Source organism: Chroicocephalus ridibundus, chromosome 9 (genome assembly GCF_963924245.1).
Source record: "Chroicocephalus ridibundus chromosome 9, bChrRid1.1, whole genome shotgun sequence".
In the NCBI taxonomy this organism is placed as follows: Eukaryota; Metazoa; Chordata; class Aves; order Charadriiformes; family Laridae; genus Chroicocephalus; species Chroicocephalus ridibundus.
The window spans coordinates 11,993,905-12,018,279 of NC_086292.1; the positions used below are offsets into that span (position 1 = coordinate 11,993,905).

The 24,375-nt window shown below is 38.7% G+C and overlaps 1 protein-coding gene across 9 annotated transcripts in view; it reads right to left on the reverse strand.

Annotated features, from left to right (window-relative positions):
• TENM1 (teneurin transmembrane protein 1) overlaps nucleotides 1-24,375 on the reverse strand; it is a 900,761-nt gene that overhangs the window by 43,294 nt on the left and 833,092 nt on the right. For all 9 annotated transcript variants that reach the window (XM_063345747.1, XM_063345755.1, XM_063345753.1 and 6 more), the window contains 4 exons: nucleotides 19,944-20,193; nucleotides 18,928-18,948; nucleotides 14,482-14,714; nucleotides 3,447-3,601 (listed from right to left, as the gene is read on the reverse strand). In XM_063345747.1, the coding sequence (XP_063201817.1) occupies nucleotides 3,447-3,601; nucleotides 14,482-14,714; nucleotides 18,928-18,948; nucleotides 19,944-20,193 (659 nt within the window). The remainder of the gene's footprint in view (nucleotides 1-3,446; nucleotides 3,602-14,481; nucleotides 14,715-18,927; nucleotides 18,949-19,943; nucleotides 20,194-24,375) is intronic.

A 24,375-nucleotide genomic window follows, 5' to 3' on the forward strand; every position in this document is an offset into this window, starting at 1 on the left:
AAGTCATCCAAATTTTGTACATGCTGAAACAGTACTGAGAACTCTGGCATACCATACAAACACATCAACCAAATGCGTTTTCCTTCTAAATTCAGATTAACATCCTCACAGTGAAGTATGAAATCAATTACTAGTCAGAGCTTGGTGGTTTATTTGCCACAACATATAATCTTTCCAACCCCAGCTGTCCTTCCCTCCCCCTGTTATGAATGCAGAATACTATGCTTAAGAACGAGAAGGTGGTGAATAACAAACACAGAATGATTAATAAGAAGTGTTTCCATCAAAACTGATATTGGAATAAATGATTAAACCCTTTCATAATCAACTCATTTATTAAAGTGAATGCCTTAAAGTGAAAACTTGTCATTTATGGTGTTTTCGCAATGGGCAGTTATTCCATGTGTTTACTTCAAGAGTACATTTTTGTACTTTGGTAAATCAAGAAATATTGATTTTGAGCAAGTCGTTGATTTTATTGTCAGAACAAATTTAGCTTTGAGAATTGATTTTATTAACCTATTTCATAAGTCCCTCTAAACACACAATTTGTGAGCAACCTACATTCTCTTGATGTAAATGCCATTTGTAATTTAGCCAAAAAACAATTTAAGTGGAGATGGGCCAAATTCATTTTTCATTTATGTTTATGCCATTCTGGAATAAACCCAGCAGTCTTGCAGGGATATACAATTGTTTCTGACTAAGTGAAAATATCATGCCCTTATTTTCATTGATATAATTCAGATTAACATGATTGACTTCAAGGGGATGTGATTATTTCATAGAGTTTTCTGGATATCAGCAACAATTTTGGAAGAAGTCTTAAGCAAATTAGATATGGTTACTTTTCAGAACATGCATTCTTGGCATTTATTTTGTGTTTATGTTTTACTGCATATGTGAAAAACCTCAAATGCATGGATTTTGTGAAAAACTGCAATAAGTAGATTCACTTAAACCCCCACAAAACAAATCCTCCAAACAAGAAGTGCTTCCAAAAAGCTATATGTACATCTACTGCACATTGTCAACAACGTGACTTCACCTATCAGTGATAGCAAATTATACAGAAAATATTACTATACTTAGGCTTAGAAATGAGACTGGCCACTTTTTAGGGACACTTCAATATGCCATGATTTATTATGTTGTTTAGAATATTTACTGGCATGCATTCACAATTTATCTGAAGATTATTTCAACGTATGTGGTAAGAACGTATCTTGATTTCCCAGTATGATGAAAAATTTGCAAAAATTTCAAGAAATGTGCAGTAATAGTTTTCTGTAGGTGCTGCAGCATGGAAGCACCTGGATTGTTCATTGAAAAAAAAAGTTAATTTCTGCTTCTGTGAAAAGAAGGCCCTACCTGAGCTGAATGCTGATATCCTGAGAGCAATATGAAGAAGAATTTGCTCTATGACATGCTTTTTCTTATGTATGATTTTGAAGAAGCCCTTTCTCCATGCATTGGAACTATATTGTAGAGTAAGGTAAACTAAACCTGTTTCTAGCAAGTAGCCAACCTGCCAAAAATTAGGATTTTAGGGCTATTTAAATCTACTTACAAATTTAGCATATTTGATTTCAGTCCAAAAATTTTACCTTTTAAACTTCATTTTACTTTAAAAAATAAAATAATTTTATTTCTGCATTTGCCAGACTCCCTGCTACAACTTATTTGCTAAAGGGTATTTGCATTTTTTAAAAGGAATTGAAAACTATCAAAACTCACCATTTCGGATTTAGTGAGACATTTTGCTACTGAGTAAAATGAGCAAAAATTTGAACATGCACAGCCACACATTATACAGCCAGTAAAGCAATTATTTGTACAGACTGAGATGCAGATCACAAGGAGAAGGCAGGGAGCAGACGTTGCGCCTGGCACCGTTCCCTGCACCTCAGAGATCTCTAATCTGGTTATTGATGCCCCAGGCAGTTGTTACATGTATCCAAGAAGCAAGCAAATGTGCTTCAGGCAGCTTTAAGTTCCATGAAGCATCGCTCCTGCCAGCTGGTATGCAGCAATAGAGATGAGAGTGAGTGCCTCCAGCTGAGGAGCGCTGCCTGCTGCAGTGGGTTCCTGCTCATCATCTGCAGGACTGGCGATCCTGCAAGAAGAGGTGCCGGAGCAGAAGCCAAGGTGCCCAGAAGCCATATGATCTTAAGACAATTACCAGGCTAGTTTAAGCTTGGGTTTAGCACAACTAAACCAGCTGACCCTGTCCTGCTTTACATGGAATAATTATGTGTCTACTGGACCAGAGAGAATCCAAGGCTTGCCCATCCCAGAGCTGGGAAGGGGGAAGCTGAGGTTTTCCTCCCCACATTTGCAAACACCTAGGGTGCAGTAACACATGAGATGGAAAACAGACCGTTTTTCTGTTCTGACTCTAGGTTATAAAGTCCCCAAGTGCTCCTGTGACAGCAGCATTAGATTTGTCCCTGTGAAATTTGACAAGAACTACACAAAACATTGATCCCACATTCTTCATGTGTGTAAATACAAGATCATAGTCACCTTCTATTACTCAAAGTTTACTTAGGAACAAGCTCTTACCATTGTTACGCAGTGCATTTTAACTGTGATTTTCCAATTGTGAAGGACTGAGGAAAGGGCAGGGAGAAAATGGAATGCAAAATTAACTGGATCCTGGTTATTAGCTTACACATTCCATAATATAACTTTAGTATGTTGGTAGAATGGCTCGAGATTTTTTCAACTACAGCTTTTCTCCCATTTTGAAGCTGATTATTTCAATTATTTATTGGCAAAGGACAATTTCTTCCTTGGTCTATCTGTAAGTGTGGCTCACTGACTAGTCAAGAGTACCATTTGTGTTTCTTTGTGCTCATCTATATATCTTTTTTAGCATAAACTAGAGATGCGATAAGTGTCTTTTAGTCCTATTTCTTTTACACTGCTCTTGAAATAAGAAATGAAAAGCACTGAGAAATGTATTGAAATGCAGTAGCTTCACTACAATACTGCTGTTGTGTAATTGCTTACTGTAATGCTTCTCCATGATTTAGAACAGACTTAGATATAAACAGAATATATATTTTTTCCATTTAGTAGTTCAAGCAAATCAGTCTGAATGCTGGACTAAAGGAAAGCACTCTAAACTTCTGATAAATTCCTTGGAAGATCTATCTCAGTGCAGCAAGCAACTCTCTAAAGCATTATTATTCTTTATATAAGCCTCTCTACACATCCATGTACCATCTCCTGAAAAAAAAAAAAAATCAAGTGTATAGTTTTGCATTTATATGGTTCACCTTATAATAATCATGTGAATGGAAGATCCACTCCATACTGTGCAGTCCAGAATTATTTGATTCATCTAGCACATTCTGACATACAATCCTTGTACAAGAAACTAAGTTATCTGTCTCCACAATATTTAGAAAAGTGACCATACATGAAAAACAGGTGTCTACCTGAGTGATGTCCATTCCAGAGTCACAGCTCAATGGCTGGGTTGATGTGAGGCCGTTTGAACCTATTATTGTTGTGATCACACCGTTCTCATCAATTTTCCGAATCATGGTACCGTCAACGAAGTAAATAAATCCGTGCTTATCTACAGTGATACCTGGACGAAGGGAAAGGGTAAAAAAGAGTGTTAGTACTGACATTATCTAGATTAAAAAGTGTAAACTTAAAACGTTTCCTCTCCTCTTAGACTCTGAAAATCTGCTGATTAAAAAAAGTATGATTTTTTTTTTCCTACCCATTATTTATTTGCGGCTTATAGAAACCGTATATGGAAAGATCATACCCATATATCGGTCTGTCTTTGAGTTACAGAGAAAGAAGGAAGATATGAGGAAGAAACAGAACAAAACAGCAGAGGCTTTGCTTGTAATGTAAGCCTATACACATAGAATTAGATGCTTTAATAACTTCACTTCATGTCCCTCACAAAATAGGACAAGACTAGCTTCTTTAAAAACTTATCTTACAGTCGATTTTTCTTCATTTTCACTTTCTTAATTCTCATGCAGATGAAATTTTTTTTTATTACTGTACCATCTTAGTGAGGAAGAAACACCCACAGAAAGCAAGAGACTTTTGTCATGATATGGGCTATACATACAAATGGCCCAAGCCGGGCTCTGCTTAGCAAGTAGGAGGAGTATCTGTGCTGCAGAATGTATTGCAGTGCCCAAGATGATGGTCAGATACTGGAACCAGCCTCATGACAACACTGAGTTTCAGAAGGAGTTAGTGCAGTTCTTCCACTTCTGGATCTGCAATAGGTCTAGCACCACTGTACTGCACAGGAGAGATGGGACCTGAAACAAATGTGAGGGCTATGCAAAGGAAGAAAGGTCATGGGCTTCTGTATTTCAGTGGGGAAACTGAGGAAGGGAGGGGACAGCTTGCTGTGTCCCACCAGCAGTGCGTGGTACAGCCATGTCACAACCCATGCCCGGCCCTGGTCTGTCCCAGTCAAACACTATCTCCTCATTTCTTCCCACATACAATTTGTTAGACTTTTCTATATTGCATGAACTGTAAGTAAGATCTTTTCCCCCTGAAATGTTGAAGATATAGCTAGAGAAGCACTTCTATTCATGTTAAGTTTGTGAAATCCTTTCTACCAAAACCGCTCAATTTCTTGCTTTAAACTACTTCATAATGTCCCATTTAAAGTTGCATAACTTTGCAATTATAGCAGCTGCTGTGCACAGCCAAGCTATTTTAATAATGAATTTATGTTCTGCTACATAGAAATGAAAGGCAGAGGACTTGAACAGATGGTTTGGACAGTGGCTTATATGGTTCTTGATTTTTGTCCTCTGCATTTCGCAGAACTGAAGGCTGCATGTACTCTGAGTTTACAAAACATTTCTCTGCATGCCAGGTTAGGATCTCACACAGCAATTCCATGCTCCATTAAAAAAGAAAAAAAAAACCAAACTGAGTTCCCTAACCTCCCAGCCCCATTGTCTTACACTTAATTTAATTTCTTTAAATATAGAGGAGTGGTGGTAGCCAGGGGAAAGGGAGAGTAAGCAGTCTGGGGGGCAGGGGCAGGACCAGGTGGCTCTGATGGGGAACATGCATCTCCCACAGGGATGGGAGAAGAGGGTACAGTCTCCCCAGGCCCCAAAGTAAATCTGTACCTGGCGGCTGGAAATGCCTGGGGATTGAGTTTGAGTTACGTACACATTTGAGTGTAACACACTTTCTCTTACAGTGTTAACACCCAGTGGCATGGTCCCAAGACAAACTGCCCATGACCACTTTTTTCTAACAGAATGCAGGCACAATGTCCACACCATTTTTTTCTGTCGTGGCCAGGAGGTTAGTGAGGGCTTGGCTCTCCCCTCTGCCAGCGCAGGCAGACCTCCTCCGCCAGAGCGTTACCATCCATCCCTTACTGCAGCCGAGAGGGAGGCACCGAGCGAGGCTGTCAAGGCCTCATGGGGGGACAGGCTTTTGGGCACACCCTGCCATCATGCCCCCCACTGCCTAGTTCTCGTCCAGAGGTGCCTCTTCACCACAGGTGACTTTTAGGCACCTTTGTCTGAGGGTATCATAACAAAAAGATACCCAAAGGCCACAGCAGTTAACTTTAGTGCCTAGCATTCCTACTACGTCCAGCTTTTAAGGCTATCTATCAGCATAGTGTTGGTAGTTGAAATTAATTCCTTAAATTGTCAATTCAGTGTATTCACCTGGCTATGAACTCCCGTTAGAAGAGACGCACTCACATCCTGTCACCTTCTCCGTCCAGCACAAAAAACCCACACAGGCTGCTGACGTGCTGCGGTGTAGAGAGTTAGGCTACATCACTTTGTTATGTGAAATGTCTGTCACTGAAATGTCCAGTTCTCCAGGACAGATGTCACCTGGGAGACTGAAATCACCTGGGGGGGCTGGATGGGTCAGCTGGGGGTAAAGTTGGGAGGTTATAAAAAGGCTAAAGAAAGAGCAGCCATCTTAGGGCCTGGCTCCCTGCTGGCCTGCAAGCTCGCAGATCATGCCTCCTTGGTACTGGCTCCTCAGAGGACCTTTACTCTTTAATTAGAGAGTAATGGTACTTTCAGAAACTACAAAACAACTGGCAAGCTCACAGCTGTTGTCTGGTTCTGAGAAGCCCAATTATAAATCCAAAATGATGAAGGTTTGAAAGTGAGCTCAGGTAAAGAGCGCATCTGAGAAGCAAAAGGGTTTGTTGTGGCGGAAACCTGTGTGTGCCAGGTTTTAGGAAGGGATGAAACTTCTGTCTGTCCCTCACGTGCGCTAAAGAGACTTTGCCCTGAAGAGACCTGCGCACACAAAGGCACACAGAATTAGGGCTTCCTGCAGGGCTGGAGCTGAGAGCCAGCCACCTCTTCAGGAACAAAGGTTAGCTGTGCGAAGCAAACGGCAAAATCTCTTTTGATACAACTGAGCTGCTAAAACATCCACCCTAAAACTCCAACTGAAGCAAAAAGAAATCCAGCCTGGTTATTAATGACCACATAAAGAATTAATACATAAATCTGAGGAGGTTTTCCAAACATTCTGAGAGAACGCCCATGGCAGAAGGCAGCAGAGCAAACCACACTGAAAGGACTGCACCTTCTGTGGTGCAGGTATAAGCCTGCAGAGGCATTCATGACCGTAGTTCCCAAAGGCCCAAGTCACCACCTGCAGTTTAGTTTGTACATGAAAGCATTTTCTCTTCAGAAAATGGGAAGGGCTGTGTTGACTCTGCCACCACAGAGCAGGCGGAGCGGAGCCGGCCTCTGAGGCAGCTCCGGCTGGTCTCCCTGGGATGCTCAGGGGTTCCTGCCCTCCTGCATGGGCTCTGCCCTGCTCTAATCAGCTTTACGCTATACAGCTCAGGCATGCTAAGGGATTATTAGTAAATGGAAAAGCTGCTAGGAAATTGTTCTAGGGTTTTTTCTTCAGGGATGTGTGAAGGTTGGAGTCAGAAGTCTCTTCAGTCCCAGCCTCCTCCTACTTTCTTGGGAGTCCCTTCAAGACTCCTTTTGAGAAGAAAAAGCCATGCTGGACTGCTGTGGCAGGGAAGGTGTGAGGAGCAAGGACCACCATATGGGACTGCTGTGGTGTGCATGCAGCCATGATTGTTGGGAATGTTTTTAACCTTACCAATATTGCAACATGGAGCAATATTAGATAGGATTTGATTTGCTTTCCACTGTGGTTCATAGGCTCAAACGAGAAACCCGATGTGGGTGGAAGTAGAGCACCTGTGTTGTGTCTTAGTCTGCCTTTAGAGGGGTGGTGCTGCATGGTAAGAAGGAGCTGTGCTTCTCACCTGTTAGCGCAGCCCTGGATCCAATCCATGCCATGGATAACACAAGGCCAGGATCTATTGCTAGGGCAAGTGCATCTTCTGTTTTACGCAATTTCCCTGTGAACAGATGGCTGTGTTGGCTGCAAACCATCCATTATATAAAAATCAAAAATTATGCTGCAATGAAATAAAGCTACTCAGCTGTGTTGCTGGATGGATTTCAAACACTGACTATATAAGAAAACCAAAGATCCTTTAACATTACCAGTGCACATTTTGCTCTCCAGCCATTGCAGAAAGGCTATCTATCTGTAAGGGAAGTACATAAGCCAGTGTGATGGCACGAACAAGCCCATGTCTTCAGTATATGTACTAAAGATAATAAATTTTTGCTATTTCCTAATAAGCCTGGTTCTTCAAGTATCAGTGCATATGTTCAACAATGAACTACTGCTTCCAGTGCTTACTCTGTATACTAAAATGATGACTTTACTCTTTTGAAAAAATTACTTATGCATTTAAGTCCTGTTGACAAATACTCTATCTAAGGCATCCATGGGAAAACAAAATATACATTTGTGGCTAAACTGTCCCAATTTATTCATTATTAGAGTTGGATTCATTAATGTTCCTGTCACATCTTGCATGATGCTTCACATAATCTGTACTCCAAGAGCTTATTTTTAATCCTTTTCTGACGTACAGTGTAATGCAAAATCAAATCACACGCAGCACTTCAATTGTGCTTTAATCACCGAGGAACTTGGAGAGAAAACATGCACATGCTGAGTGTAATGAACTGCACTGAGTGCAAGTAGGAACATGGCTCACTCCACGAGTGAGTAAAAAAGGTCGTTTTTAGGTATCTTTTCTTTGCATAGAGAATGAGATGCAGTTTGTATTAGGCTCTCAGTCTGATTCTGTTTCTTTAAAGAACTGTAGCACTAAACTGTATGCCCAACTGATGCTGCCTTTGGGCACAAATGGGACCTTATTGCACAAGTGACAGACTTACCTGGCTTGTATATGGGACTCCTCATTAACCACTGATGTCTGCGTAAGGACAAAATAAACTTGTGCAAGGATTTAGTCTTGTTCTGTGACTCAGGGCTGAGCACAATCTATTATTTTGAATAAGATGCTTGTACTGAAGGACTGGTTTTGGTCATGTGTAGTCAATGGGATCGTCTTACAAAGGACTAGATTTTGTACCTGATGTAAAACAGTAGCTCTTATGAACATCTATCTCTAGCAGATTTATGTGCAAAAATCTTGGAACAATATTTATAACACTTACAGGTCTTTTAATCAGTACCATTTAAATTCTGTGAACTCACATTAAAAACAAATTGCTGCTAGTGCAAACACACATGGCTACCAAGTATCATCACTACAAAGACTCTGCAGAAAAAGTTTTTGCTCTTTATAATTATTTTCTGCACAAAACAGTACTTAGTAGATGGGCTGAGTACAACCACGATAAACACAGAAGGCTGACTATGATCTCTCCTGTTACATGCTCCCAGAGAAGTGATTTTGGTTAAAGGGTTATTTCCTTTGTCAGATCTGACTTAGTGCACATATGTACATGACTACAAATGCAAATAACACTTTGAAAGCAAAATGATCCCTTTTGTGTGTAGTTCTCATAGGTATAAATTCAAAATACATATGATTATTATACATATGATCTTTCAGTCTAGAAATTTTGGCATTTCAACATTAATGGAGCTAAGCTTACAGTGCTAAAAGTATGGATTAAAAGTAATACAGTAAATTCTTCATTGAGATATTTTCTCCCCCCCGCCCCCATCATAGACCACACTTGCATTCTAAGAGACTCTTTTTGGGAACAAATCCTTTTCGAACACATCCATAAGCAGCAGATAGAGCTGCTGAGAAGTTGCCCACTTCTGGAAATTCTACTTTATACTTTCTGCTCAGCTAAAAACTTTGCAAATGAGCATTTTATGTTGAAAAGTTCTAATTAAACTTCTGAAGAATTTGCAAAAGAACATCTAAAACTACTGGTGAGGACTGATAAAAGAGAATGCCACCTTCTGCTGAAGAAAAACTGTATTTAGAAGGAACTTGTGATTCTCATAAAACTTTTAATAGGAAGAAGTGAATCAAATTGGTTAATTACCATTTTATGGTTGGTAAAAGGGCAAATTACATGCCATCCATTTCTAAACTTCTAAATGTCTCCGGTGCTTTTAATTAAAGCTGCCATCTAGAAACTACTAAAGCAATTTTATGCAATTAGTTATTTATAGGTTACCATAATACACCATTCAAAATATGATTCAAGTGATTTGCAGTCTGTTGCTTTGTGATCTTTGTCATCTTTACTTCATTACTGTCTCAATACTAACAGCAAAATATTCAGCAGCTCTTTGTCAGCTGGAACATGACTCCAGTACTTGCACTTGAGTGTTGTTCTCTTTCAATGCATAACAGCGGAGTTGGAGCAAACAGCATTTTTAACTACTGACTGTGAATGAAAACGTCCTGCTTCCAGTCGGAGACATGATGGCTGGGGTCATGCTTACTGCTGACAATGGTTAGCAGAAAAGTGAATAACTTATGCATTCAGATGAAGGTTGGAAGAAATTTAGGAAAACTTGCTGTCCAAAAAGTTTACATAACATATTCTACAAGATTCCCAGACTTCTGAAATCATAGGTAGCTAATACTACTGAAGAGAAAAATAAGGAATAAATTTTGCTGAATCAAAAATGGCAAGAGATGAATTTTTTGCTGGTTCTATGATGCACACATGACAACGACTTGAGGCACCTTGGTTTGTCTACTTCTTACTTCATATGTTGCTAATGGAACATCTCACCCCATTCCGCTTTTCATTTTGAATTGCATGGAAGTGTTGAAAAGGTCTTAGGAATTTATAGAATAGCAAAGATCACTGAATAAATAGTATTGATCATTACATGTTTTCACAAGAGGCTATATTAGGAATTTGGTCTGCATCCTACTGAAGGTAACAGGAATCTTTTAGCTGAGCAGGAGCAGGCCCTAAACGGGCTACTGTCATTTGACAAATGTAAAGGATTAAACCTGAGCAGTTGTTCTTACAGCTTTATTTACTTTAGAAAGTATTGCTGCAGATGGTGAGCAACAAGATTGATTATTTCAGGATGTAAACTACTGGGGTGAACACATTTTCAAAACCATGATTTTTTTTAGCAGTATGTCCTCAGCAAAGTAATTTCAAGCAAAATGAATAAAACTACACTGCAGAACTGATTTTTAATTTAAGCTTTCATTAGTGTTGCTAGTTCATGGCCATGGGTCTGACTGAAAAAGGTTCTTCGCTACAGCTGCGTATAAGGTATTTTTATGCATAGGATTTAGAACTTAGTCCAACCTTCTACATTTCCCTGGTGCTTGCTTTGAGGTCACTGCATGTGTAGTGAGGTCACTGCACTGCATTCAAGTACTCTGTTCTCAGTGGGCAGTTTCTAATTTCTTGAGGCACTGATTGTACACTAGCTTGCACAGACAGTGTGTGCATCTGTCTTCTAGTTCTGGAGTCTGGCCTGAACCCAGGAGTCAAAAAGCAGACACTGCAGGACCGTAGATGCTTAATCTTTGGATTTAGTGCTTAGGCTTCCAAATGTTGCAAACCACTTCTGATGCTTAGGGTTCAATCACTGGAGCAACTTAACTGTTTTCGCAAAAGTTACTTAATTTGTGTTTCCACCACAGCTGTCCTGAGTGAATGCTCTGAGGTGGTCACAAATACAAGGTAATTGAAATCAGATGTTAATCCAAGACACTTTTGTTAGTGTACTGACTGGGAGACGCTGTAGCTCAGCAAAAATGTGGTAGCTTGATTGTCTCAGCCTTTCACTGCCTCTGTCAATTAAGCTTGGAAAGTTAAATCTATTTACATGTCTAAAGTCTACTGATTTCAGAAGGGCAGGATAGGTAAGTGTTTAATGCCTTTGATCCAGGCATTGGCTTTGCAGTGCTAAGTAGAACAACTCAGGTATTTCTATTAATTTTAGTGCTTCTTAATGCTACAGTACTCATTGACAAATCTAGTTAAAATCAGGACACAATCCCATAGTGCCTTATTATAAATACTAATCCAGATTGTTTAAATGATAGTGTCAGTGACTAGATGTGCCAGAAATACTTTTTATCAAAAAATCCCCAAACCCACCAAACAGAATTCCCCCCCCCCCCAAATTAAAATCTGTCACTTGGCAAAGTGCAACTGATTGGAATTCAGACAATGATGAATATCTTGTGTAGTTACTTCTTCATTTTCAATATCTTCTTGCGTAATAAATGTGTTCAGCTTGTCACAGATCTTATTTTATGTCCCCACCTTGTATCATTTCACATTCTACTTAAGTACTTGGTCATCTATTACATGACTCATTAGTCTGAGATCTCTACAGAATTAAAGAAAGTTGCAGTAAAAATAATATATTGAAGTTCAAATTTCAACTACATCAGCCATGCATGTTTAAAAGCATCTTTCAAAGTCAGCTCAACATACAATAGTGCAAGATTAATGTTCACTAAGCTCCATCTCTAGTCCTTCACAGAGAAGTGGGAACAGACTGAACAAAGCTACATGTGTTTGTTACCTGCAAAATAAAAAATGTGGAAAGCAGATCAAATCATAATTGATTAGCGTGACTTCATGATGTTTTCCTGTCTGGCATTTAATTCCTGGTCACTAGGCAGAGACAGTCTTGCCAAATAACGATAATGAGAGATAAAAGCTGATGAAAGCCTTACATCATTAAATATAATCTGGGACTCTCCTAAAACCTGCCTGCATGCCTACTGAAGCAGGAAAATCGTTATGAGTTCCAAAAAGTTAAAACAGCATTTGAAGCAACTTTCATTCAGAAAAGTAAGTAGGAAAGAGTATTTGAATTTCCACTTATTTACATACTTCTGAGGATGTTACCAAATAGGATTAAGTTTCACAAGTGTTACACAGTAGGTATTTCTTATCAATTTTACAAACGGATAAACTGAGTCATACAGACAAGCCCTTGTTCAGAGTCACAAGCAACTGGTAGCAAAAATGAGAATATAACTTTTGAGCTGTAACTAACTGAACTCTGATGGCCACTAAATAGAGTTCTTGCTCAGACATTACCTTTCTACCAAGTAAGAGGTAAATGTATTTTTCATTTATAACAGATTTATAACAGGAAAAAAGGAATACTCAAGACAAAAATAAGGCAGCAAATGGGGGGGGGGAAGGAGCTAAAAGTTTTTCTATATCAGCTTAAAAAAGAAATGCTAATCTTGCCTGGTCATTGGTAACGCAAATGATTATATTTGATAATGTCTAGGCAATTACTCTGTATTTATTTGCATTATCAGGTCCCTATTTTTGCACTGTAAAAAACGTGGATAAGATATTGGTGAGTCTGTGGACTCATCAAAATTTTTGTTGGTGCTTCCTGCCTCCTAGAAAGAATATTTTTGTGCATACTGTTTGAATGTTATTTCAGTAGAAATGTGACATCTTCTGACTTGAAAATTATTCCAATAACAAGCAAAATAAGTGATGCAAAAGAATCTCTAAAACTGTATTTGAGCACATGAGACTTTTAGGTTTCTTAATAAATAATAGATTTATGGGTACCAGGCAAGTAATTCCTAGTACTTTCCAAGGTTATTCAAACTCTTACCATTTAGAGGAAAACAAGGACATGCACTTCTAATATGCCATTATGATAATACACAGCTAATTGTTCATACTGTGCTGGTGACTACAGGTTGATGCTGCATTTTGCTAGGCCCTGTACAAAAGGGCCACGTGGTAGTCCATAGTTCCTTAAGATTAAATCCAAACCATAACAAATCTGACAATTTCAAGCTGACGTAATTTAGAGTAGATGCATAAATCAAAAGCAGACAAGCCATTGTCTGCTAACAGTTAATTTTTTAAAAATTTGCTGGCTGCCCCAAAATTCAGGTATGGTACTTCTATTCTTAATTTCTCTATGAGTAGAACCTTCTGTTAAGGAAGCCATCTATGCACTGGTATTTTTAGAGTAAATAGCATATTACAAATTTTCACCAACATACTTCCCCAATAAGAAAATAAGATGGAACAACTAATTGTATTGTAATTAGATATAGTCAATTGTAATCAGCAATAAAACATCGAACACTTTCATGCTAAAGGATCTGCAAACCTTTGTTTTCTACTATTTTTAGAATTGATTCATTACATTAATTAGCTGCCTGAAGATTAACATTTATTTGTACTTACCTCACACTTCCCTTCTATCATTAAAGATGTGTTAAAGTCACTCTATAATTACAATGTGTCTCTTGCTAAGCCTTAAACAGCATTATTTGCTTGTCTTAGAGACGTTTCTACCTGGGTATACTTCTAATTTCCTACTGATATACAGCCTTCCTTTATTAGCTCACGAAAAATAATCAAACCCCTTAGATCTAGTCATTAGGAGGGAGCGATGTGCTACAGGGGAAGCAAGCTAAAAGCCCACTCAGGGCTCTGCCATGGGAGCTGCTGAGTACCCTTTGTTCCAGGGATTTCAGTGGGAGTTGAGGGTGTTTAGCTGCTTTACAGCACCAAATCCAGAGACTTTATCACACTGCAAGGGGATTAATTGTGGCACTGGTGGGGATTCAAGACTTCACACGCATTTTGCCTGTGACAATACAGGATGTACAGGAAGGTTGCAACAAAATGCTTATTTCATGTGCGATGCTCATACTTTGCAAAGTGCCTTTAATGAGGAAGGACAAATTAGAGTTCCAAATAAACTTGATTTTGCTGGCTGATTTGAACAGCTCTGACTCAATGTGTATGAGTAAGCTCCATTAACATTAAAAGAGTAACCTGAATGTATAAAATATAGAAAATGGACTTACCATACTATTTGCTTAAAAGTTAAATATAATTAAATGCTGCCACCTTGCAATAGAAAGGTAAGAGCAGTGTTGCCACAGAAGAAAAGAGTATTTCAGAGGATGGAAGCTGGAGCCTGCTGCTTATGCTACCCCCTTATAAAGGGCTCATTGCTTTAAAAACATGAATGAGCTTTTTGAAATGATTTGGGCTTGCTTATAGTTGGTTAAGTCATCACCTCAGACGCTTTTTTTACATCCAGTTGCATCTGAGTTTCTAAATAACGGAGGGAAATGACAGATGACCACCACCAAGTACTTCAGATACGCTCTTTTCTTACCTCTTGGACTGTTGAGAGAGGCCTCGGATGCCTTTCCGCCATCTCCACAGTGACTCTGGTCAAATGGAAGGCACTGATCACCTGTTCCTGCCACCACATCTGCGTTTTTGGCCAGATCCTTTGTTTCAGTGAGAGACTTTGCTTTGTAGACTTTTCTGGTGTTGGTATCTGACAAGTAAAGGGATTCTGACACTGGATCAACGGCTAAGTAATATTTATGTGCAGGGCTTGTACTAAAACAGAAGAGAAGAGCATCAAAGTTAAATTGGTTTTCTTTTTAATCTCTGTTCATGGTAGCATAACGCTTCTGAAGACATCTTTTCAACGACTTGGAGATGACAAAGGTGTAAGTGAGCCAAGCTTTAACGAAGCTCACGCAAGCATCACTGCTGAGAAGGAAGGAACCAGTACTAGCTGTAGAACCTGACCACCAGCTACACACCAGGTACTGAGCTTACGCAGAGAGTGGTGTTGGTGGAGTTACTGTCCACTAGTACCACACCACCCAATATAATGCTAACTGGCGTGACTTCAGCTTAGCTATAATTATTACTATCAAAAACCAAGGTCATTTTTTTATACCTGCGAGTCCTAGTATTCTTGGCACTGAAAACAAATCTAAGACTTGCAGCAAAGTAAATCACAGACTGTTCTGCATGGGCACAAATACCCACTCTTTGTTATTTTTATCTGTTTCTAAACCTTGGGAAATATGAAGGTGTGAAATATGGTGTCTTAATTCATGCCGACTGTATTGTAAGGAGCAAGGCAGAAGGCCAAGTACTGTCAGTGCAACTAGGCATGAGTTAATGCACCATAATTCATGCACTGAAGTGCCTTATTGAGATTATAAAAATTGAGATTTAAAAAAATATTTACATATGTGAATTAAATGGTGAGGATCATAAATTCTAATCAAAGAACTGGGCTGCATCTTATTAACCAGTACGGCTTTTTGTTTCTTTTTGACTGGAAAGTTAATTTCCAGTTTGAGGAAATTGTCTAAGCACACGGCACACCATGCCAGTGTCCTGAGCCCGGTGAGACTGCAGTGTAGTCCTGATTATAAAATAAAATAAAATAAAATAAAATAAAATAAAATAAAATAAAATAAAATAAAATAAAATAAAATAAAATAAAATAAAATAAAATAAAATAAAATAAAATAAAATAAGTGTAGATCCTTTAAATCGCAGTCGGTTACTGAAATGGTGGGAGACAGGCACAGGCAGAGTGGTGGCCAATGCCTGGCAGAGCATTTCGGTGCTCAGGCAGTATTTTTACCACTGCCATGTTTCTCCGGGGGGAGGACGAGATTTCTGACAGGTGGCTGGACAAGACGCTGACCTGCCGCATCCCCTGTAACTCTACATGGGACTTTTCTACCTGCTCTGCAGATTAAAAAGATTGTCAAATTTATTTATTTATTTTTTAACATTATAAACATTGGTACAATTAACTAACAATTAAGACTGCTGCAACAAAGTTAGGAAATGAGTTGCTCCTCTCAGCTTTGTCAGCTGTGTTTGTGGTGGGTCTGACAACGCTCGGCGCACAGCTCCTGCACGGCTAGGATTTCATGCCACAACAAACCAGGAAAGGAAGAATCTAGATAAAACAGAACTGCAAAACTGGCAGAGGCTCCAGGGCAGATATGTAATATCTGAGATGATACTGACTTATTTTACTGATTCGATTTCAAGTTGATGAAGCCTCCGTAAATATGAAGTTTTTGCTTGGCTGAGGTAGATACTAAGCTTTATTAATCATCTATTAGACAGTTCTACCTTACGGAGCAATGTTGCAAAACCATGTAAAAATTACCTACCAGTATCTTTTATTTTAGCAATATACTGAGTACGCTATATATTACTAAGAAACCTATAACAGATGATCAGCTGAAATCTTATTTCCATTTATAAGTGATAAAGATAATTAATGTAGTACCATGTTAAATATGATAGAGCTTGAGCCTATTTCTCTCAGTTCTTATTCTCTATCCAAAAAGGGACAGAAGCTACTCGGCATCTCTGAGGATTAGGCCACAAGCTAGACTAGATTAAATCTGCCCTTAGCCACAAACATCTATAAAAGACAGAAGGGGGAAATATAAGGAAAGAGATACTCCCACAGTTGGGGAACAGATGTGAAACCCAGTCCAAGGAAACACAGGGAATGAGAGGACAGCGGTATGATGAAAGATGAGTAAGAGGATGAGCTAAAAGCAATTAATGCCAAATTATGTATCACCAGTATTATAAAATTTTGTTTGTTGAAAACATTAAGAATCATTTGTGTTCTCTGGAATGAGCTCAGAAGAGACTGGCCAGCCAAAAGATGACTTTTTAATAAAATACTTCTGTAGAAAAAGTTGCAAGAATTTTAGATGTTAAATATTGTTCATCATGCAGAAACTGCAGAGAACGAGAGGTCATTATATACTCTCCTTGTAGACACATTTTCTGTCATCCTTGTCGCTACATTTAATAGACCAGCTGTTAGAAAACTCTCGATGCTTATGCTAAAGTCTTGCATACTAAAATGTTTAAATTTAAAGAGTATTAGTAAAATATGGAACAAAATCAAATACTTGCTACCTTTGCTGAAGTTTCCAATCAAATCTAAACCTGAGTTTATTTAGATTAGCCTATTAAAAACTATCAAGTAGGCTAGCATTTACAATGAATCTTTCCAGAACAGGTTATTACCATCCTGTAGCAAAATTTTTCCCTGTTACCTCAAAGCCTAGTTTCCACTTTTACCAGTTATTGAACAGGTTTGTTATTTCTTATTAAAATCTTGATGACAAGAAAAACAAATGGGATAAGTTGTTTTTAAACAGTCGAAAATAAGATCAGTGGCCTTCTCTGTTTATTGGTCTCCAAACTCCATCCCTTTTTACATAGCATTTTCTTTGTCTCGGTAAAAATAACCCCTTTTCCCTGCTCTTTTGGAGACTAAAAATTGTGTTGAGGAACTGGATTTTGAAGTCTTCTCCCGCTTGGACTGTCATAAGCCTCTGACACCTTTTAGTTGTTGCTTCCACATGTTTGTTTGAGCATCCTAGAATTTTCCACCATGACTATACTATGGCCTTTACTGCCTCAAGAGAATGGACTGCTCAGTACGCCCCCATAACCTCAAAGACTGCATTAACTTCAAGTGATTTCCTCCCTTTTTCCACAGGTTTCACTTGGACAGAATACTGGCAGAGGCAGTTATTAGTGTAATTAATAGGGCTGGGTACTTGAGTGTTGTCACAACTTTTTTCAATTAAGGTTAAGTTCACCTCAAGAAACTAGTGCTACTGAGTGGGTATTAAAAAAATTCTACTTTACAAAAGAAACCCCTGAATTTGAAACATGATTCATGTTCTGAATGCATTACAGAGTAAATAAGTTCAATTTGCCTTTTTTTTCCTTTAGTTTACAAAGATACCGGACAGTTTAGCATGAAGGAAAATGGAAACAATTCTTTAGTTGAAAAATAGAACCTTGCATTTATCAACTAGGAATTATTCTTTAAGTTTTCATTGTAAAATATATGAGATGTGGCATCATGTGTAAGTAGGCTGGCAAATAACCTATAGTATGCAAAAGCATTATTGTGGGTAACGTGAGTAATTCCAACCAATACTTTCATCCTGCAAGCATGCGTCAAGTCCACACGCCGCTTCCTACTGTGCCATGAAGCTATCCGCTTAGGTTGTACTACTGACGGCTTATTTATCTCATTTAAGTACTGAAATGCTAAGAAGTTTGTTTCTAAGGATACAGAGTGCCTTGCTATCTCTTTCTGGCCTGCAAAGTCACTTCTGCAGCTGGATTGTTATAACCAACTCCCTCACCATCTGTTGCAGACGCCTAATGTGCAACGTTCATTCTTTTAAAGAAATGCCTACATTGCAATGCCAAAATGCTAACTGGAAAGGGGGGAAGCCACTTGCTTTTGCTTTAGCGCTGGAGAAGCAAGGACTGAGCTGTGACGTAGCGTCCTCAGTTCTGGGGCCTGCTGTGCACCCTCTGTAACTGTCACAGATTTTAAAGTTTGCAGTAGAACTGCTAAAGCACAGCCCTCTAGTGTGCCTCTGAAGGCTTTTTTATTATTTCTTTGTTGCTAGAACTCCAGCTTTCCTGGCTGGCTGTATCTATGATCATTCAAACTCCATGTGAAATGCATGTGACAGCTACGAAATGCATTCCCAGCTTTCAAGTTTAAACCTCTCCATCTCTGCTTGGTGATCAGCAAACTGGTTTTTAGAGGGAGACTTCATTCCTTCAAAGTGAACAAATCAAACCTACTTTACTATTAACAAAGGTGAATTTGATTAACATTAGTATTTATTAAATTCAGAGCATTTCTCTACAGCCAGACTTCTAAAAGGACTTTTGCAAAACTGTTTTCTTGAACATGGTTCACATATTACTGTTACTGTGCTTTACTTACCTGTGCCTTGTGTCTCTATTCCTAGTAAGACAGATCAGTTCAGGTTTAAAAGAAAAAAAAGAAAAAGACAAGAAATGTTAGTCCTCAACAAAACTGTATTCTTTGCCTAACTGCTCACAGAGCTGTATCCGAATAACAAAACAATGTTTATCCTGTTACTCAGTATTATTTCTTTCTCTTCCTTTCCACTGCCTGCACATTGTCAGGTTAATTCTGGACAATCAGCACACAACATCATCACCAGCAATGTTAACTAGTTGGAGATTCATGGGCGTTGAGTAAAAGAAATTTAATGTATCAGTGTCTGAAGTCTTTCCTGCCTTCCCCTCTGGCTCTGAAAGGGAATGGGAAGCTGGAGTCGTAATTACAGGGGAGTCGTTAATGGTGGCACAGCCCAGCCTGACACACGGCAGTCTGCAACACCGGGTTTACTCTCGTCTGCTTAAACTCAAGTCATATCCTTTGTTACAGATGAGGAACAATTGCATTACTTTACTTGTATTAATTATTTACTTGTATTAATTAAAAAGTGTATTAATTTTAAACATGGTAAGTCATAATAGTAAGTATGTAATAAGCATTAAGTAAATGTAAGTAAGTACTTACTTAAATGTTACTGTAAATGTAAGTAAGAAAGATATTTGCTATTGAATTATGGGGTTTTCTTCAAAAATACACTTCATGGAATATTTTAACTTTTTTGAGAAAATGTATGAAAAATCTCACAGGAAGAAAAATTAGCTCTATTAATTCTGCACTAGAATTAGTAGTAGAAATTCATTACACAAAACCTGTTCTAAAGGCCACTTAAGATGCCTGTTTTAACTGATGACTTTAAAGTAAGCATAAGTTTTCTGACAAGTTTGTTTGACCGTCGATGAGACATATGCTCACAAGGCAACTAAATGTGGCTGCTTCTTTAAGTCACAAGTGAAAAAAGGCTCACCGTAGTTTTCATAGGCATATCACGGCCAGGATAATGAACACTAGTCAGAGAAAGCTGATTATTTTTTTACCTTAATTCTAATATACCAATTGAGTTTCCAGAGGGGAAGATCCGTCTGACAAAATTGAAGTCGCCAATATACACGCTACCATCAGGCCCAGAAGCGAGAGCAACTGGAGCAAAGAGTTTGCTGTTGAGCGCAAGGCCATTGCAGTTGGAGCAGGAGACACTCCTCTGGTGTCCATTGCCCATCACGGTTGAGATGACTGGCGGCTGCTGGGAAATGAACATGTTTTCACCATTTCCTTTGTGTACGATTCCTAAGGGAAGGGGAGGCAGAAAACAGAGACAAAAAAAGCAAATGTATATCATTCAAACTATTCCACAGTTCTGGATTATGCAATCCTCTCGAAAATCAGATTACCAAAACCGCAACAAACATCGGATCTCTTAAAGACTGTCACAGGGTTCCAATGATCTCTTCCAATTTTGTTCAGTCCCAAGCTTCCCCGTCACCATTTTGTCGATCAGTGGTTACTGGCCATTTTAAAAGCCAACGTCATGAGGAGAACTCATGGTTGGTTAATGCTCTAACAAATTGACTGCTAATTGCAGTGCTATCTGATTTCTTGGGGATTACTACTTTAATATTCATTTTATTCATAAATTTTTATTAGGTAGCAGAGGAATTTCTTAGGCAGTTTGAATATTTAATTACAGGAGATTAATAGCAGGACTACTATGCATTTTTCACAACAGAGCACTGAGTGGCAGTACAAAATCTATATTCAAATTCAAATGTGAGTCCTTCATGGTACATAAAAATGGTGCCAAGTGCAGCAAAGCCAAGTCAAAGAATAATTCTGAGGCACAAGTGAATTTCTTACCAGCAAGAATATATTAAGTTCTGCCATAAAGTTTAAAACAACTTCCCAGTCTGTCAGTATTTTAGCAGAGCTCTGCAGCATATGTTGTTGAAAGTCTTCCCAATTGCTAGGCTGCGGATACCAGGACTAGTACAAATGTGTATTTTATCAAGCTGACAGCTGCAGTGTGTTGTTTTTTTTTTTTCTTTTAATAACAATGTGTTAATATAGTTAAGAAGTACCTTTAAAATTACATGTTATTGTAAGATATTGGCTATTTCTGAATGGAAGATAGGTATTCTTTTACACCACAGTTCAAAATCTCTTTTTCCCTTGGAAAGCCCAGTATTTCATCAGAAAAATGGCACGATTAAAGGAATACACACAAAGGAATATACTTTCTGGAGGACTCTTACACTGGGAAATAAGCATATTTAGCTACTGCAGGAAGTAGATGTTGAGACACGTCCAAATTATCCCAAAGTATGGCAAATGCCTTTATGTACTGTCTCTACCAACTTTTGTCAAACTATTTTTTTGTGGCTTTCAGGTAAGTCTGAAGCTAAAATTCTCCTTGAAATTACTGAGTGTTGCCACAGCTATTTTGAAGGGAATTATATTTTTAAAACTTTATTTCTGAAGAGTAATGAACAGAATACATATATTTGCTTGAACATTGGCTTAGAAAAAAGCATCTTGGAAATACGCCAGTAAAATTAATGGCAATATCCTCCCTTACGCACCGGATAAAAATACTACTAAATGAAGATGCTGCCCTTTGTCTGAAATTAACAATGTAAAGGTAATATTTCAACTGCCTCATACAAATGCCAGTAAATAATTAGGGCTCTGGAGAATATGTTTTGCTGTCAATAAATGTAAGCATGTGCTTAATTTCAGGCTTTCGAGCTGCTGCTTTAATTTTAGTCAGTGCTGTGTTGCACTGGGGCTGAAATTACCGTAAAGCATAAAGTCCCTGTAAAATTACCCCTCCTTTCTCCAGATAAATAAAAATGGAATCAATACACTTGCCCATCAGAAGAAAAACTTAATTCAAAGAATACTCTGAAAAATCAGTTAATGGCACATTCATTTGTATTCATGAGATATAGGTGTCTTTAAAGGACTCTATACAGGAACCAGTATTTATAGTATACTAAACTCACCAAAACCTTTGTGCTAGAAAACATTAAACTCTACTCATGTCACAAATTAGAAGTGATCAAACCTCTAAACTGGAGGGGAAAAAAAAAAAGTGAGAAAAGAACAGTTTAATCTAGCTGAGAACAGGATGCGATCCTTTATTAACCTAACAGCTATACGGATGCTAAACCATATACATTTAAAAAGCTTGAGTTTCCAGTGACAGCCACATTGGAACAATATATGCTATTTCACGTCTATGCTGCTGGAATCGGGCATCTTGATTTCTTTTTTCAAGATATGTACACCTTGCAATAGAACACCATTTTTTCTTGCTATGGATTCTGCATGCCAATACTTGTCCCTCCACAGCTTCGACTGTGCTATGAAGTGCAATCCTCTATAATTGCATCTATCTATTTTTACAACTTTTCTGTTGTACTTAGTTTATTTTGTAACATCTCTGAAATGAATAGCTTTTATGGGGAGGGAGGTAAGGCTGTCCACCCTGTCTCCGAGCAGGAATGCCGTGCACAGCAGCAGTCCTGCTGGGAGACAAGGCTTAGCGGATGAAGTGAGATATAAGCTCTTCAGGACTAGTTAACTAAGCAAAGCGAGGTACTTCTAGTTCTAGTTTGAAAACAAAAGTGCAATTTGCAATGGAGAATTTTTAGAAAGACATTTATGTTATATTCCAATGCTATTTCTGGAGTTAATCCAGTGACAGTGTTTCAAAAACAGATGCAAGTTTCATGCTTCTAAAACGAGCAGCTCTTCATACATACAGGGGGAATGCTTTAATTAAAAGTGAAAAATCTTAATATATTCATAGTCAAGAAGGCTACTCATGCTTTTCATTTCACTCACGGTGGCATGGAGATAAGTCTGAAATGTATACTTCTAAGTTTGAATCACATTCTTGTCCTTATTTACAGTACATTTTATATATCTGAAATGGAAGAGCCGTTCACTAGTTGCTTGATAAGACCAGAAGCATACTTGTAATTTTTATCCTTTTGGTTAACACAGTTATTTATAACTGTTATAATACATTTTTTTGGTTTTGTGGCTTTACAGGCTGCTCTGTTAGGTGTGCCCAAGCACAATGACTAGAGTAAATTCTTTTCTGCTCCTGCTTTTCTAGCTCCTATGTATGAGCCAGGTGTGCATGCTCAAAGCCCATTATAATCACGAGGAACATCTGAGACACCACTGAGCTCTGGCTGGGCTTTGTCATCCTCACTGGAGATGCTCTCACACGAGACCACGACAGAAGAGACCCACTGATTTCAAGTCAGATGTGCTTATGCCCTCCCCTCCCCAGATGGTGTCTCTGTAAGTAATGCATAAAGACATGTAGCAGCTTCCCCCTGCCTTCAGCCTTGATCACGCCCAGCACAGTGAGAACAGGCGAGGAAGAGGAGCGGGGATAAGAAGCTGCCTGTTCCCCATCCTTTTTATTGGGTTGGGATAGCAGGCACAGCCAGGACGATTTCAGAGGAGGCGGCATGTGGCCGACAGGTCAGAGCTCTGTGGTGTTCTCAGCCACACAGCTGAGACAGGGCCAGGAAGCAATTTGTCACCATATACCCCGTGCTCAGGAAAGCAATGATTTAGCCCCACTCTGATTATAATTGTATACTTCACGAAATCTCGGAACATGTTAGTGCCTATGGGGTGAATTGTAGTAGGAACCACTGCAGTTAGCAGACAGTCATATAAACTGGAGTTACTGCCAGCAATTTAGTCTTGAAATTAAACTATGCAAGTGGTAAATTGGCACTAAGGAGTAGAGACTATGGGGCTCACAGTTGGGGGCTGAGCTGACTGAGGTCAGATTTCTCTTTGTGTTAAATGTCAATAGCTGGCATTTAAAAGAGACAATCTATACAAACCAATAAGACAGGGTATGAAAGAACCGCTGTTTAAAATGTCAAACTATTTTAAATCAAAACAGAAATCCAGATAATTTACAAACTAAATCTGACCTTTTGTATGTGGAATATTTATACTGTAGCTGCACATTCAACAACAGAACTTGTAAAAACCTGACAGCCATACATCTGTGCATGAATCTTCATTAACAGAAGTTTGCAGATGGAAATAGATTTTAGTGGACAGACTCTCAGCTGGAGCAAACTGAGAGAACTTTACTGAAGCCAATACTCTGCTGATTTATAAGTGCTGAAATCTGACCCCAAGTTTCTCTTCCCCTGGACAGTGAGATATCTGTTTATTGGCAAAACCATATTTTTCTAGTTACCATAATTTATCTACAACTCTTGTTTTAATAATTTAATCCCACTAATTCCTGACTCTAGATATTAAGGCAGGAAAAGACACACACACACCCCCCCCCCCCCCCAGGAATGAAACAAAAGCAATAAGACAACAGATTCAAGTCTCCGTGCTTGAAGAATCTCTATGCAGGGTTAAGACACCAAAAGCATTTGCAGTTTTTTTTTTTTTTCTAATGCTTCAAAAGGTTCTGGA